The following is a 16,223-nucleotide window of genomic DNA, read 5'->3' on the forward strand; positions in this document are numbered from 1 at the left end:
AACAGTAACTAATGATGAAAACCTTGCTCATGAAAACTTGTAAATGATTATGTGCATATGTGGGAAAAATACATTTTTTTTTACCACAAAAGAATCGTCACATGTACTCTTACCTGCTTTTAGGATTGTTCTTTACTTAGTAGATAAAAGTATATAGGTTACTAAGCAGGGTGTAGTTGGGCATGTCTGTAATTTCAGCATTCCCATCTGTCTTTAATGGTGAAGGCTTCTTGTCTGCAGAGGCCATATTGAGAAGCTTATGTCCATAACAGGAAGCTATGAATCTTTATGTTCATGTTGGTTTATGGTAGGTGTTGTCTTGCCTTTGCTAGGCCCAACTTGTCTATTAAACTAATAACAAGAATAAAATAAGCCCAGTGCTGGTGGCTCATGCCTGTAATCCTACTACTGAAGAGGCTGAGATCTGAGGATCGCAGTTCAAAACCAGCCCGGGCAGGAAAAGTCCGTGAGACTCTTATCTCCAATAAACCACTAGAAAACTGGAAGTGGCACTGTGGTTCAAGTGGTAGAGTGCTCTCCTTGAGCTGAAGAGCACAGGGACAGCGCCCAAGCCCAGAGTTCAAGCCTCACGACCGATCACCCCCCCACAAAGAAGAATAAAATAGTATTGAGAGTTTGGGAAGAAGAAGTAGTGATGTTGTAAAAGTCTTCTGTGAAATCTGTGTATGTTTTGTGTGTGGAAGAAGTGCAAATAACAAAGGAGAGCTGTTTACATGTATCGTGGGCACAAAATAATGATTTCATGTATTTCCTTTTTAAATAAATTTATTTATACAATATTTTACCTCCTTAGGTAATTAAAAATTCTGACCATCTCCCCAGAGACAGAATAGCTGAGGATTTTGTTTGGGCTCAGTGGGATATGGCAGAGCAGAGATTATACTACATCAACCTGAAGGTAAAAATTAGTGCACAGGTACTCCTTTAAGGGAACAGCTTGGTTTTAACCATTACTCTAATTCATTAATTACTATATTTTGTTGATGGGAGCAGTCAGTGAGGGTTTATTAGAAATAATGCAAAGTTTTTTTATTACTACTTTTAGTTAGACTGTAGCTTCTGTCTCTCCTTTCTCTTCCTTTCTCCTTCCCCCATATTTTTAAGTGTTTTTTAAAGGTAATATATCACAATGTTTTATGTTTTAGAAATCAAAGAGTATCTTAAAATGCATCCAGTTTTATGCTGACAAGAGCTTTAACTTAATGGTAAGTCCAGAGAGAATGGTTACTCCCAGGAAATTTTTATGTTTTCCCTCCCCCAGGTCCCCCCTTTTAAGAGAATTGCAACTATAAAGAACATTTTAGTATTTTGGGTATTAGTCACTTGCATGAGCAAGTTAAATAGTTCTGGTCACCAGGGGTGAGAACAGCACAGGAAATCCCCACCACCAAGCATTTTACATCAAGAAAGCATGTTTTAAGAGTGGGACTCAGTAAGAGGTAAAAGATGTGGTCTATAGTAAGTAGATTTAAGTTCTTGCAAGTTATGTGACTCAAAACACTTGTGAAGATAGTGGAATTGAGGGCCAAGAAAAAGAGCCAATAAGAGCGTATATTAGTTAAAGAGTGTAATTACTTAAAATACAGCTGTTGGGAAAGTTACTGACAGAGCGTTTATGTAAGGTATCACTACTGTGTTTAACTGTGATGGGTGGCACCGCCATCTTTTTCACTACACTGTTGTTGGTCTGTCGCAGAGATTGTTTTTGTACAATTACAAGACTTCCCTTTTTTGGCTTACCTACCCTTTCTGGGGTCACTCAGCTCTCCATTCCTTACATGGTCATCTGTGTCTTATGAGAGGCTGTGTTTTCCATTGCCTGATACAACCTTGTTAATGATACTCCAAGTTAGCCTAAGTTTTCACCTTTCCTGAGATAAGCATGCACCATACTCACGGTCATTCATAAACTCTGGAGTATTCCCAGTGGACTTCCTGTGCTGTGGATTGGGATGTGGCCTTTGAAGAAGATAATGACAGCGAATGGGCTCTTCATCATTAGCCAAGCACAGCACTGCTAGGCTCATTCCCGGAGGGTCATGTTTTGAGTTCATTTCCTCCTGGTCTTTTTGACAGTTCGAAACACCGCTGGACATATCATTAAAAGACTTGGGTTTTAAGTAAGTTATTCACAGATTGTTATTAAATTAATAGATACTAGTAGGTCAAATGATTATACTTATTCTTAGTTCATGGTATACATAGTATACAGATAAAAGGAAAAATTGATGTTCTGTGTGTGTGTGTTTTTTTTTTTAAAAATACTTCTGTGCTTTATAGGGAATAAAACAACTTTACCAAGCATGAACTTGAAATGTCACATGAAAAGTCAATTGTGTTGATTTTCTTTAGCCATTTATTTCTGTAGGGCTTCCATTTATTTTGTTGTATGGAAGCGCTTGTCTCCCTGTGATTAAATAAAGAGATGGAATGAATCAGAGAGAGCTGCATTTAGAACCAAACATCAACCTGTTTCTTCCTTGCCAGCAAGACGATATCACAGGCCAACCTTCTTTCAGCTTGGCTGAATCTATTGTTTTATTTTTTGTGTTTTTCTTTTTTACATAGAAGAAAAGTTTTTTTTTGTTTTTCCATTATAGTTTTCCTTCCTCTTTAACTATAATTTTATACTAATTTTCTTCTTATAAAGCCACAGAAGACAGTTTCAAAAAAATGAACACAAGGTCATTAAAACACAGAATACTCTTCCTGAATTAAAGATAGTTACAAATAATGAAAGATTACATATTCCACTAGCTGCATTTTACATTTTATCATGTATAGAGCTGGGTGCCGGTGGCTCACGCCTGTAATCCTATCTACTCAGGAGGCTGAAATCTGAGGATCACAGTTTAAAGCCAGCCCAGGCAGGAAAGTCTATAAGACTCTTATCTCCATAAAAACCACTAGAAAACCAGAAGTGGCATGGTGGCTCAAGAGGTAGAGCACTTGCCTTGAACTGTAGAGTACAAGCCCAGAGTTCAAGCCCCATGACTGACAAAACAAAAACAAACAAACAAAAAAACCATGTATGAATGTTTAGTTGTGCCTGTTTTGAAACATATTTTTCAGAGTATTTTTGCTATCATAAAAATTATTAAATAGGGCTGGGAAGGTGGCTCAGTGGTAGAGTGCTTGCCTTGCATGCCTGAGGCCCCGGGTTCCATTCCTCAGCACCACATAAGCAAAAAGAAAAAAAAAGCCGGAAATGGTGCTGTGGCTCAAGTGGTAGAGTACTAGCCTTGAGCTGAAGAGCTGAGGGACAGCGCCCAGGCCCAGAGTACAGGCCCCACGACCGGACCCAAAAAAAAAAATTATTAAATACAAATTGTAAGTAACTTTTTTCTCCTTTGACAGGCTCATATTTATGTCCTGTGTATCATGTATTTAAAAATATATTTATGTACCATTATACTAAAAAACCCACTTTCTTACTGATGAAAAGTTGTTTACTTAGGGAGAATATCTACTTCTATAGATATATCATAGTAGTAACTATACCTTTTAAGAAGGAATGTATTGTTTTTTTTTTGGGTCCGGTTGTGGGGCCTGAACTCTGGGCCTGGGCGCTGTCCCTCAGCTCTTCAGCTCAAGGCTAGCACTCTACCACTTGAGCCATAGTGCCACTTCCGGCTTTTTTTTTCTTTTTGCTTATGTGGTGCTGAGGAATTGAACCCAGGGCCTCAGGCATGCCAAGGCAAGCACTCTACCACTGAGCCACCTTCCCAGCCCAAGGAATGTATTTTTAAATGCATTCAGTAATTTATTTTCCTTTATGTTCTTAGACTTGTCAACTTTGGGTGTGAATATCATCAAGATACATTATCCAAACAGTCGACTCTCTGTGTTTTTACCAACCATACAGGTAAGAAGAATTAGGATTTTACTTAACAACTTATTCAACTGTACTTCAGTGCTATACAAACTAATTACTGGATAGTTTAGATATGTGAATCATGAAAAGGAAATATAACAGAGACACCTTATTATATAGGTAATCACATATGTGATAAATTATCTTTTCTCTCTCTGTATATATATATATATATTTTGGTCATGGGGCTTGAACTCTTTGATTCAAGGCTAGTGCTCTACCACTTGAGCCACAGTGCCACTTCCGGCTTTTTCTGCTTATGTAGTGCTGAGGAGTTGAACCCAGGACCTCATGAATGCAAGGCAAGCACTCTACCACTGAGCCACCTTCCCAGTCCCATCTTCTCTCTATTTTTTTTTTACTTGGTTTTACTTTTTTCTTTTAGTGCAGGGGAGGGAGCCCAGAGTCTTGACATGTCTTAACCACTGAGTGACACCCCTGATTTCTAACACTATAACTATATATATATTCTCTCTGTGAAAGAAACCAGTCAACAGAATTGCTGTTCTAATAGCAGTTGAGTTATTTTAATAGACCAGGTGGATTTGTACTTAATGAATCCACATTTTTTTGGTGGGGAGGAGGGTTTGGGTTGTAGGGCCTGAACTCTAGGCTTGGGTGCTGTCCCTCAGCTCTTCAGCTCAAGGCTAGTGCTCTACAACTTGAGCTATAACGCCACCTCTGGCTTTTTCTGCTTATGTGGTACTGAGAAATTGAACCCAGGGCCTCATGCATGCTTCAAGGCAAGCACTCTACCACTGAGCCACCTTCCCAGCCCCAATCAATCCACATTTTATCACCTCCCTCTTCCCCTCCCCCCCTCTGTGTACTGATACCAGGGCTTGAACTCAGGGCATGGGCACTGTCCCTTGCCTTTTTTGCTCAAGGCTAGCACTCTACTACTTGAGCCACATATCCACTTCTGGTTGAGATAAGAATCTTATGGGCTTTTCCATCCAGGCTGGCTGTGAACCATAATCTTCAGATCTCAGCCTTCTAATCAACTCGGATTTCAAGCCACCAGTAGAAGGTACCTGCTCCATCTTTTCATGAGCAGGGATGAGGATGCTTTCTATGTCAGCCTTATTGTTATGTTTGGATTCTAAAACTATACACTGACCTTTAAATGCCAGTCTACAGAGTGCTGTTCTAACAGCTTGGCAAATGAAGTCTTGAGTATACACATTCTCTCTTCACATCTGTTTGTAGTTCAGAGAGAAGATGTAGAGAAGCAAAGGCATGTCTAAAAATGAGAGGAGAGAAATGGAATTCCATAGAATGAATCTGGTGAAAAAAACCCTCTAATTGTTAGCTTTAATAGTCATCTAAGCAATAACCCTAAAATCAAAGTCTAATAAGCATGTTTTTGCTTTTAAACTTGTCATTAATTATAGAAAAGGATTCATTGTGATATTTATTACTATTTTTTTTGTCAGTTGTGGGGCTTGAACTCTGGGCCTGGGTGCTGTCCCTCAACATTTCAGCTCAAGGCAAGCACTCTACCACTTGAGCCACAGTACCACTTCTGGTTTCTAGTGGTTTATTGGAGATGGGTCTCACGGACTTTCCTGCCTGGGCTGGCTTTGAACCATGATCCTCAGAGCTCAGCCTACTGAGTAGCTAGGATTACAAGCGTGAACCACTGGCACCCAGCTTTCATAAATAATTTTTGATGGAATTCATTATGCTATTTCCATATATATATATATCATAATGAAATGTTATATTAACTATTAATGTTTATTGAATATTATAGAAGTAATATATAGTACTTCTCTTATTTTGCACTCCTGCTTGTCTCCCTCAAACAGAACACCTTTTACAATTATGTTATTGGGGCTGGGAAGGTGGCTCAGTGGTAAAGTGCTTGCCTTGAATGCCCTGGGTTCGATTCCTCAGCACCACATTAGCAGAAAAAACAGGAAGTGGTGCTGTGGCTCAAGTGGTAGAAATGAGATTTAGAGATGGTAGCAACCTCCCTATGTTCAAATACTTATATTTAGTGGTGAGAGAAAGAGGAGAGTGCGAAATATAGAGGAATAATTGGCAGAGTGACTTCAGAGGTGAGAAGAAACGGGACCTAGAGCTCATAGGGAAGGTAGGTTACTAGGGTACGATCTTCCCTAGTTGTTTTGCTTTGAATGGCTTGGATATAAACAATTATTTTAGGCTTTAATTCCAAATGGCTCTTTATGCCTTTTCATTTTGTTCCCATAGGAATTTCTCAAACAGTAGCAGCCATAACATATAAGACGGCTACTCATGATGTGCCTTACTTAATAAAATGCTGGGGTTTTCTGTCCATAGACATGAAATCTGCTACCTTCAAAGGAATGAAAGGTTAAAACTGGACAATAACTTATACTTTTCAGAGTTAGTTAGGGAGAGAAGTACTGCTCCAATGTGAGGCTACTTGTATAGCATTTAATCATTATGAGTTTATGTAGACTTTTCAATAATCTCTTGCATTAGGAAGGTAAATCAACTAAAAACTCTAAATTTGGGGCATAAATAAATATTCTCACTCCTCCTGCGTCTGACTTACAACATCTAAGTCAGTGGCCTTAGTTTGTTCTTGTGTAGCAACTGCTGAGGAGAGTGTAGGAATGCATGCATCCCCTTTGCCTGCTCATATAATTGCAGGAGTTCTCAGAATTAGGCCAGTGTTACCATTTTAGAGGGCTTTTAAATAATTGCTCCAATGAGATAATTTCCCTTGGATAACATTGTACTAATTTTCATTGTCTAAATGGTTTCCCAAAGGCTTGCCAATGTTGCGATGTTATCTTCACTCACCAATGAATATTTATTTTAAAAAGTCTCTGGATATACCATTAGGAGCATGTTTTATTTCTTCAACCTGTGACTTCCTCAAAATTATAAATAGCAGCAAAATAATTCTGGATTACAAATAATAGCAGCTAGCCTTTAGAGCCAGATGTAACTATTTTGCCAGAGCCTTAGGCACACTATTCCATTTATTCTCATGTAAGAACTTTATGAAGCAGGTTCTTTATTTTCTTTATGTACAGATGAGGAAACTGAGGTTTAGAGAATATATATAATTAATTTGCCTGAACAATAAATATACTTAGTAAGCCAACATCTAAGATTTAAATGCACATTTGCTGATTTTTAGAAAAGGATTCTCAATCTTGATTGAATCTTAGGATCTATTAGGGAGCTTTAAAAAAATACTGACATCTGACTTAGTGACCAGAGATGGAGTTTGTGTATCTGTGATCTCAAGTTTCATGTTTGGTCAGGGTTAAGAACCATTGCTTTCCAGCTGTAGTGTCCATATTGGCTTTCTAAATTTCAGTTAATTAGAAATAAAAGAAATGAGAGAGTAGTTCTGTAGTTACACTAGCCACCTTTTAAATGCTTATGTTACATGTACTCCTATGTAGGGGTACATAGGGACAGAACATTGCTACTGTTGAAGGAAGTTCTATAGCACTTTCATTTTGTGTATGTGCTGCTGCTGGGTCTTGAGCTCAGGCCCTGGGTGATGTTCCTAAACTATTTCTGCTCAGGGCTAAAATAGTATGTTCTACCACTTGATCCATGGCTTCACTTCTGGCTTTTTTGGTGGTTAATTGGAGATAAGAGTCTCATGGACTTTCTTGTCTAGGCTGGCTTGAATTGTGATTCGTGATCTCAGCCTTTTGAGTAGTTAGGATTACAGGCGGGAACCATCAGGGCTCAGCTTATTGGACCTTGCAGAGCATCTGCCCACTACCTTTTCCCCTTTGGGATTGGACTAGAGCACTAAGCCACAACCTGACAATTTGGAAATATTTGCTTACCAAATCTGAATATGGTACTCAGTACATGGAATTAGAATATTTACCACACATATCATTTTAACATTTTTCAAAATGACAAAAACAAAAGCCTTCATTCTCTAGGAGATGGTGTGGGAAGGATTTTGTTACAATGGTGGCCATATCCTTATTTTGTTGACATTTCAAACTTGTTCCTCAACTTAGATTGCTAAACAAATTATTGATCCTTGGTCTGAGTATATTTAACTCACTTAATAATACTTTTTTCAGAGAGTTTCTGTTACTTTTCTATTATTTGAAAATGTTCTTTCTACTGCACCCTGGACAACACTGATTATCATTAAGAAAACTTTGCTAATTTAAATGGAAATATATGGTACCTTATTTTAATTTGTATTTTTATTACTACTTTTGTGCCAATTCCTTCTATGATCCAGGATTATAAAAGAGTAGTATAGACTAATGGATTTTTTTTTTACCAATAATGTTAGTTTACTTTTATTCAAAGTTAGTCTGCTGTGATTTTAAGAAAAGTTATTACCAGATACTTAGTAAATGTAATTTTAACAGAATCTTTATCTGGTAGTTATTCTTTTTGATGTTTTCAAGATATTTTAATAAAATATACTTATAACAATAAGTATATTAAAAGCAGTCACACGTGATAAGTATCATAAAAGAATGCTTGTAATTATTCTCAGATATTCTTCCTAGGGCAAACAGATTTCCCATAGCATGTAATTCCTTGATACAGGAACTAATAGAATATAATGGAAGGAATACTGAAACCACTCAAGTAGAATCATCATTGATTTCAACAACCATTAATATTAGCTCTGCGACTACAACCCAAGTTTTCCAACTTTTTAACAAATTCCTTTCTACTCAGAAATCTCTTTATTTCAGTTGAGCACATAAATATTAGTACTGGAATAAAATTATAGGTTGAGATCACTCCTGATCTAAAAATCCGGAATTCAGAGTGCATTCTGGAATTTAGATCTTTGAATTAAAGGATACTCAATTAATAAAGTTGTGCAAACATTCCCAAATCCTAAAGAATCTCGATGTAAAATATATTTGAGATGAGGATCATCAGCCTGAGTCCATTTCAGCATAAATCTCCTCATTTGTAGGTCATCAGTGGACATTAGTCTATCTGATTAGCAACAGCTACTAGACATCCATACAGTTTTACACACTGAGAGAATTGAGAAGGCCAGAGGTATTCTAAGTATATTCTGAGTAAATGGGGTAAATGTGGGTGGGCTTGGCTCATCTGGAAGGACTGCTTCATGCCAAGAGCTCACCATTGGCTAAGGCCTTCAGTGATCCAAATATGGATGCATTTGATCTCACATGTTGTATTTGTTCCCATTGCCCCATGAGAAAGACCATGATTTGCTTTTCAATCTAGATAAAGAAGAAGACTGGGCATCTACTCTAGAGAGGAGCACACTTTAAAAATATAAACTGGTGTCCACAGCTGTAATAGTAATAAAAAGTGACAAAGGCAGTGCATGTATAGCAGGAGAATCTCATGAAGTTTGGAAAGTTCTAGACTCCTCTGATTTCACATATAGGACTGCATTACTGTACAATCATTTTCTTTTCTTCCTTCCTTAGCCTGCTACAATATACTGCTTATAATTATTGATGCCAAATGTTGATTTGATATTTTCCTAGCAACTTGTTAATAGACTACTTCTTGAAGTTGGAAATATTCTGTGAAGTAAAATGGAACAGGACATTTAGAAGTAGAAGTGAAGGGAAATGGCTTAGGAAACTTGCTGGTTCACAAATTGTTTAAGTTCTCTCAAATTCTTTTTTCCTTCTAGGAAGTTTGTGTGTATGTTACAGCCCAAAGTTTGACTCTTGGGAGCAAATCACATATTCAGTGTTTTACCTTCATAAAGGTACTCTTTATTTATTTATTTTTCTACAATTGCTGTTTCCAAATAGTAGCAAATTTGATTTTAAAATCTTAGAATCTGACAATCAATTTGTAGTGGTATATTCTATACTTATATGCTTACATAATACACATAATTCACTAATGGCAAACATTAAATTATATAAACATTACTTTTTCTTCATCCTGACATGTCTTTCTTGAGACCTGTAGACCAATCCTAAGGGATATATTTGCTCAAAATGTGTTGGCTTGCTCTTTAGTTATCACCAATTGGAAAGCTTTATTGATAGCTTTAACTCCCATATTACGTAGGGTTTTAGTTAAAAAGTACTCTTGATTTCATACCTAAATAGCCTTTAGAGCTAAGTATATTTATTCAATTTCACAGTACGTCTGTCACTTGGCATGTCAGGTGGCAGGCTGGGGTCAGTAGTAAATGCTCAGCCTACAGTCGGTTGTAGCGTGCCCTGAAGTGGTTTTAGTCTGAGCTGTGCTAAGGAGGATTTCTTTTATTTGGCTCCTCAAAAATACTATTTGTGAAGTACATAATGTAGTTAAATTTTTTAAAAGATAAATATTTTCCCCTAATATTTTAAAATGTTATTTTGAGTTGCACCTGAGTTTATTATTCTGCAGGACTGATTATTATTATGGAAGTGTTAGTGATCAAGATAGAAAAGTATAATAATTTACTCAAGAAAAAGTAACTTTAGCCAGGCACTGGTGGTTCATGTCGGTAATCCTAGCTACACAAGAGGCTGAGACCTGAGGATCCCCGTTTGAAGCCAGCAGGGACAAGAAAGTCTATGAGACTCTTTATCTCCAATTAATAACAACAGAGCAGAAGTAGAGCTATAGCTCAAGTGGTAGAACACAAGCCTTAGCACAAAAGCTCAGGACAGTGACCAGGCCCAGAGTTCAAGCCCCATGATTGATGAAAGAAAAAGGAACTTTAGAAATAGACATATAAACAGTCTAATCCTCTTTCTAATTAAATTAATATTGTGAATTTGGATGAGGTCTCCGAGATTCATTATTATTCTCATTATTATTTAAAGTAAGGGGTTCCAAAGTCAGATTCAGAGAGTCTTAATGGCAGCAAGTGTGTGGATGAGCCGTCTGATTTTTCAGCTCTAACATGATGAAGTAGATAGCCTCATGATTAAGAATGGCCTGTGGATGTTATTCAGAAAACAACAGAAAAAAGTTCCTCACCCTGACAGGGGATTATATATGAGCCAAGAACAGTATTAGATTGTGACTGCACTCACATGGTCCACTTGTAGTGCTGGCATTGTGAGGAGGGCCACCAGAAACTGTCAGAGTGTTATGTATCATCACTGCCAGGAGTACAGTTCCAGCTTGGATTTTTCTTTGTTTCCTGCTCTCTCTACAGGATACAGCAAGACGTTCACTGCTGCTCTTGGGAGAGCTGGCTTGCCTGGGCCCATGGGGATAACCTTTCTCAACCTTGGTGGGTGATGGAGGTGCACCACATTGCCATTGTAACATGCATTCCTTCCAACATACTCTGTGTCTCAGGGTTCACTCTTTCATTTTTTTTCTCCATGAGCACCATTTGGTCAGGCCTCATTGTAAAGTTTGTTTGCAACATGGTATCTTTTTCGTCTCATTGCTACAATGGGTCAACCTGTATCCCTATTTAAACATTTTGTTTTTTACCTTCCCCTCCCCGAATTAGAGAAGTGTGTACACAAGATGCAGGGCACCAACAACAAATACAGTGACAACAGGGGTTATACCGTGGGGGAGGGACATACAAAGCAAGAAAAAAAATCACATGGTACATTATAAATACATGAGGAAAAATAGCAAGAAAGAAAAAATATTCTGTCTCTATCTTGGGATTCATTTCACTTAATATCATCTTATATGGTCTTATATACATAGCTTTTGACCTTTTCTACTTGTCCTACACATGTACTAGTTATTGCCAATAAGGGAAACCATGGGACCTGTGTTTCTTTGGGTCTGGATTACTTCACTTAATATAATTTTTTCCAAGTCTTTCCATTTCCTAACACATGGGGCAGTGTCATTCTTTCTGATGGAGGCATAGAATTCCATTGTGTATATATACCACATTTTCTTGATCCATTCAAGTACTGAGGGGCATCTGGGTTGGTTCCATATCTTAGCTATGGTAAATAATGCTGCAATAAACATAGTTGTGCTGGTAGCTTTAGTGTGGTCTTGTTTGTAAACATTTGGGTAAATGCCCAAAAGTGGGATTGCTGGGTCATAGGGGAGCTCTATGTGAAGTCTTTTGAGGAACCTCCATACTGCTTTCAAAGTGGTTGAACAAGTTTACATTCCACCAACAATGCAGTAGGGTTCCCATTTGGCCACATCCCCTCCAGCATCTGTTGTTATTAGAGTTCTTGATTTTTAGCCATTCTAACTGGGGTGAGGTGGTATCTCAATGTTGTTTTGATTTGCATATCTTTTATGGCTAGAGAGGTTGAGCATTCCTTCATGTATCTATTGGCCATTCTTATTTCCAGTTCAGAGAAGTTTCTCTTTAAGTCTTTAGCCCACTTATTTATTGGGCAATTGTTTCATTGAGGATTTGTTGTTGGGGGATTTAATTTTTTGAGTTCCAGGTATATTTTAGATATGAGACCCTTGTCCGTTGTATGGCTAGTGAAGATCTTCTCCAATCCGTGGCTTTCTATTGATCATGCAAGCTATGTTCTTTGTGCTCCGGCCTCTTTGAATCTTGGCTTGCAATGAGAATCATCAATCTTTTTATGGTCAATGGGATATGTTCTTTGTTTTTTGGAACATACCCCACCTGCTCAATCCCATTAGCTTTTGGATTAGTGGTATATCTTCCTCCTTTAGAGAACCAAAGCTGTAAATTTTCTTATGTTTTCAATAGTCTTTAAAAAGACACCTTTTTTTAGTAGTCAGTGATAACTGAATAAGATGATCCTCTACATCCTTGGAGAAGTGATGCATTATGTTGTGTTGACCCTTGGTTTTAAAGGGACAATGGCTTTTGGAAAGACCTCTATGTCCAGTTGCTAAACATGAAAGCTTCCAAGGCTCATGAATTATCTCATGGACCAGCTTGAGGAGTGGCTTTCACTGAATAAATATGGGAAGGGGAATCTGAATACCATACTTGATCATATAAGGCAATCAATAAAGGAGAAAAAAAAGAAGGAGCTGATTCTTTTTTTAAAATTTTATTTTATTTTATAGAAGGGTCTGATTCCATCTCCCTACTCAAAGCAGCTAACAGGAATATGGGGTGCAGAGAATTAAGGGGGAAGGGAGAACTAGTCCTTGCCTACATAGAGATTTTGGCACAATATTTAAAGAAGGAAAACTTCCAACTTATAGTCCATGGTTCTTAAGTATTTCCCATTCCCCAATCCCTTTGCTGAGATGACAAAGGTATAGGGAGGTATGATGTGAGGAGCTGAGGGAAGGGAGAAGCATAAATAAGTCCACACAAAGTTGGTGGATGGTACTGCGGATGAGGTTCAAAGTCTTATGCTAAGCAGGCCAGAATGTGGCACATTTTGACATGAGCTCAGAAGCTGTGGGAAATGGACTTGAGAGGCCTGGCTTTACTGCTTCCTGTGATAAGGGAGGGAAATATAAGCTTTCCTGGGTCAGGGACTCGATTCTTATCAGCCATGCTGCATCAGCATCCCATCTCAAGAGGGATGTGGGAAGTTTCCACTGAAAGCCCATAGCATTTTGTGAGGGCAAAGGTATCTTCCTTCCTCCCCGCCCCCCCCAAACTCCCCCTGGGAATTACTTGAAAAGGGCAGGCATGATTTAATCTGTGGTCTTCAGAATTTGGAAAGGGCAGAAATACTAGAGCTTGTAAAAATAGACTGTCTTATATAAGTTGTCTTTTTTTCTTAAGCACCATTTATTTTATAGGCACAAAATTGTATCCAAGATTTAAACTGTTCTAAGGGGAATTTTTATGACAGCAGTATTTTGCTGGGAGATGTGTGTTTTGCTATTAATTTCTTATAATTTCCATTTATTGTTAACTTGTTAAAAGAAGCTTCTTATTGATTAGAATATTAAAGAATAGAGCTTTAAAATTTTTTCCAATCAACTCCATACACAGCTATATAAAGATGTTTATAGCTAGGTGTCTATGGCTTATGCTTCTAATCCTAGCTACTAAGAAGTCTAAGACTAAAAGGATTGTTGCTCAAGGCCAGCTGGGCAGAGAAGTTTATGAGACCCCTTTCCACCAATAAGCGAGGACAGTTGCACACACTCTAATCTCTGTGGGAAGCTAAAATAGAGAGGATTTTTGTTGCAGTGCAGCCTGGGAAGAAAAGTCCATAAGACTTAATCCCAAGAGAAAGATGCTGGACATGCTTGATTTCCAGCTCAGCTATACTGGAAAGTCTAAAATAGGATTGTAGTTTAGGCACATGTCTGGGCAGGAAGTGGGACCCTATATGGAAAACAAATACTTGCAAAAGGACTGGAGGTGTGACTCAGCAGCAGAGTGCCTGGCAAACACAAGGTCCTAAGTTCAAATCCAAGACTACCAAAGTATAAGTTTATACCTATAATCTTAGCTAATCAGAAGGCTGAGCAAAATGTCTACCAGATTCCCATCTTAAGCAATTATTAAGTGCAGTGGTGTTTGCCTGTCATCCAAGCTATGGCAGAAAATGTAATTCAGTAGATCACAATCTGAGCTAAAAATAATAGTCTTATCTCAAAAATAACCAAAATAGGAGGGGCTGGAGACATGGCTTAAGTGGTAGAGCACCTACTTAGTAAGTATGAAACACTGAATTTAAACCCCAGTACAGACAAACCATACTATTTACTTAATGAATACTATAAGCTAAATATTTTACTTATCTTAGACCTTACAAAACTTTTGCTTGGTGATAGCATCCCCACTTTACAAATAATGAAACTGAGGCTTGAACAGGATGAGATGAATACTTGAGATTTTGTGTCTCTCTCTGATGAGAGCATGATATCAGTTTCTCATTGCTGTTGTAACAAATTACCACACACTTAGGGTTTAAAGCAACCCAAATAACCTATTCGAGATCTGAAGGTGAGACGTTTGAAAGGGCTGTGAGGAGCTGAAATCAAGATGTGGGCAGAACTAGTTCCTTCTTAGGACTCCAGGGAAGAATTTGTTTCTGTCTCCTTCTATACCTAGAAACTAGCTTTTCTTGGCTTGTGGCCACATCACTCCAATCACTGGTGTCATGCATGGCTCTCCTCTATAGGCAAATCCCTTTTTTTGCAAAGACTTTGATTACATTGGCTCTACCTGGATACTCTGTGGTCCTCTACCCATCTCAAGATCCTACTCATATCTACAAGGTTCTTTTCATCACAGAAGTTAACAGAGTCACAGGGACTCTCATGGCCCATCATCTACTCCACTACAAGTCCCACTGACGTTTCTGGAGATACTTTCTTTGAGGGTGACCTCCTCAACAGAGGAACTGAATGTTCTGAAGCTCACTCATCAAATGCTGGTAGCTACTTGCCTCCCTAACCCCAACTGTCATCACACCAGAACACCTTCCTACATTCCCAATTGCTTTCCTTCCAGAGACTTGGACCACTGTAATTACCTGGTGAAGTGGCAGAGGTAGGAGCTAACCTTGGCCACTTGAGGCCCCACACCTTTCCACTGTACCTCACATTTTTTGTTTTTGTTTTTGGCAAAAATATTGCCATGGTAACAATCCTGTTACAATCATCTGTGTTATGCCCTTTCACACAATTTAACCCATGTATTATGAAAGGACACCTAAGTCACCTGATGAGAGTTCTAAATCTTCTTTCTTTCCCTTGTCACAGACTGTCTTCCATGCAAATGATTAGCATATGTCTTTGCTTCTTAGAAAAGCGAATCTGACTGGCACCCTTAAAATCCAAATGTTTCTTCTATATGCAATTCATAATTAATATGAGATTCTCTGCTTTTCTAAAATCCTAGGAAACTTATTAGCCAGGGCTATATCCTCCTCCCCCACCCCCAGCCACCTTGCATTCTCCAGAAACCTATTTCTACATCATGTCTCAATATGGGGATGAATGTTCTAGTTACACAAATATTGCCTATAGGGACCTTGGAGGTTGCAAATTCTAGGGAGCTGACAATGCAAGGAAATAAATTAATACCTCACAAATGTCAGAATTCTTATGGAACTTGTCTTGAATATGTATTTGAAGTTCCTTCGAACAAAATGATGAAGACAGTGAATGGACCAAAGCTCATTTGAGTGCTTCCTCAACCTGGCAGAAATGATAAAGGAAATCCTAAGACTATCAGATTAAGGAATGGTTACTTGCTATCATTGAAAGGCATAATTGACTTACAAATAAAACTATAGGTATAAGTTAAAACAATTATGGCTAAATGTCTGAAACAAAACTATAGGTATAAATTAAGACAATTCTGCTAAATGTCTGAAGAAAACCAGTCACATGTCAGGAAAATGAACCGTTAGATGTGTATTTTAATGTTTTTTTTCTTTCATGCATTTGTTTCTAACGCATTTATAAGATTATCTCTTTGTTGCTTTGTATGTCCCTCCCCCACAGTATAACCCCTGCTTTCACTATATTTGATGTCAGTATA

At 38.0% G+C, this 16,223-nt stretch overlaps 1 protein-coding gene across 1 annotated transcript in view; it reads left to right on the forward strand.

Annotated features, from left to right (window-relative positions):
* Positions 1–16,223, forward strand: part of Gsap (gamma-secretase activating protein) — a 74,795-nt gene that overhangs the window by 23,716 nt on the left and 34,856 nt on the right. The window contains exons 9-14 of the mRNA XM_013035264.1: positions 815–919; positions 1,167–1,226; positions 2,098–2,141; positions 3,807–3,886; positions 9,522–9,599; positions 10,995–11,072. Of these exons, the coding sequence (XP_012890718.1) occupies positions 815–919; positions 1,167–1,226; positions 2,098–2,141; positions 3,807–3,886; positions 9,522–9,599; positions 10,995–11,072 (445 nt within the window). The remainder of the gene's footprint in view (positions 1–814; positions 920–1,166; positions 1,227–2,097; positions 2,142–3,806; positions 3,887–9,521; positions 9,600–10,994; positions 11,073–16,223) is intronic.

Source organism: Dipodomys ordii, unplaced genomic scaffold (genome assembly GCF_000151885.1).
Source record: "Dipodomys ordii isolate 6190 unplaced genomic scaffold, Dord_2.0 Scaffold207, whole genome shotgun sequence".
NCBI lineage: Eukaryota > Metazoa > Chordata > Mammalia > Rodentia > Heteromyidae > Dipodomys > Dipodomys ordii.